Consider the following 1,621-nt stretch of genomic DNA (forward strand, 5'->3'; position numbering starts at 1 on the left):
GGAGGCCCTGCGGCGGGTAGGAGAGTTCCCCTTGGGATGAGCAAGCCGATGTGTCGTCCCAGGCTACCATGAGGGAAGCTTCCCACTTCATGCTGCTGCAGTCGACGTCCTCCTGCGAAAAGGGAACAGTAGTTAGCGAGTTGAAGGTCATTCAGCTTTACTCATCGCCAGTATTAATAGATTAATAAATCAAAAACGTACTGTACGGGATAATGAACTTACTCGGAGGTGCTCGGTGCCGGCAAAAGCGTTGGAAACGTCAGTGAGAGGCCGGACTGTGACGGCAACTCGAGGGCCGCTCCCGTTACCCCAAGCTTGGGCTTCAGATGTGACGTCAAACACGGCGTCTTCCCCCTCGGTTATGATCTGAGCAGAGAGAGAGAGAGAAAAAAAAAGTGTTATACTTCAAAAGCTCAGTGGTCCTGGCTTTTCTCACTCATATATGGAGTGAAAAATCTCTTTGTCATTGTTTTATGAATCTGGGATGACGCGTCCGCATTGCACAGATCTGGCAGTAAAGAAATGACAATTGAAAGAAGTGATGTACGCAACGCATCTGCACTCATAAACAAAGCATTAGTAGGCACGTGTTTCGACCACCACCCATGTAGTAAGCACGTGTCGCTGATACGATCCATATGTGATGACAAACACAAGGTTGTCCTCATGTATTTATTCATCTCTGTGTGACTCATGCTAACACTCACTGAATCCTGACGAGTGATACAAGCTGACGAAAGGAGGCGCCGCCACGTATAACAAACCCAGAGAGGAAAAGTTACATGAGCATTCATTTCAACGGCACGTTATCACAATCATCAATGACAGTTCAAGTCTTTGTTCGACCCTCTTTTTTCAAATATAAGATTCGCATGCTATTAATAAAATCAACATCTTCTTTGGAAAGGACTAAATCGTGCAAATAATCCCAAACAACAAGGAACACCAAAAGGAGGGTCACAGCGCAAAAGGGGCATCCGGCCCGATACCATCTACATATTCCTTTGTGGGTTTCGATCCCCCCCCCCCCTATGAGTCACATGCACTTATACGTCTCCGAGGATGGATTAGTGCTCATATGAATCGTCTTTTGGCAGTGAGTGTGTACGACGATGGAGTGAGTAACGAGTTCAGCTGAATGAACCAATGTCCCTCCCTCATATCGAATTTCAGTTCAGAATCGCTTTTGTCTGAAGTATCGTACTGTTAGCTAAATGACCCAACGTGCATGCAGGATTGGATTCACTTTAGTTCACAAATCGGGTTCAGAGAATTTATGGAAACACAAAAGCAAGTCTCACCATCTTCCGCGGGGCAGTGGCGTTGTCCAGAAAGGCAAGCGTGACCTCAAGAAGGGCGGCGGTGGGTGGCAGGCGATGGTGTGTGGTCTTCTTGTGGGCGTGCTTGCTGTGGGCGGTCTTCTTCTTGTGCTTGTGGCCGGCTTTGAGCGGGAGTTCGACGTGGAGATGCGCAGACTGGAGGCTGTGGCCGGCTTCCTCCCCGCGGCTGAGATCGAAGAAGATTTCTTGGGCGTGGCAGCCGGTCGAGAAGTCGCCGACTGTGGGTAGAGGAAGGAAGGGTTAGATTCGTGCGAAATTAGCTCGAGAAAGTAACTGCGACT

The 1,621-nt window shown here is 48.7% G+C and overlaps 1 protein-coding gene across 1 annotated transcript in view; it reads right to left on the reverse strand.

Annotated features, from left to right (window-relative positions):
• The window catches only part of LOC119592288 (growth/differentiation factor 6-A-like), a gene marked incomplete in the record, with an annotated part of 1,614 nt that extends 1,040 nt beyond the window's left edge, over positions 1-574 (reverse strand). Inside the window, 2 exon segments of the mRNA XM_037941117.1 lie at positions 1-112; positions 223-574. Coding sequence (XP_037797045.1) covers positions 1-91 — 91 coding nt within the window.
• Positions 575-1,621: the final 1,047 nt, after the last annotated feature.

Source organism: Penaeus monodon, chromosome 30 (genome assembly GCF_015228065.2).
Source record: "Penaeus monodon isolate SGIC_2016 chromosome 30, NSTDA_Pmon_1, whole genome shotgun sequence".
NCBI classification, from domain to species: Eukaryota; Metazoa; Arthropoda; class Malacostraca; order Decapoda; family Penaeidae; genus Penaeus; species Penaeus monodon.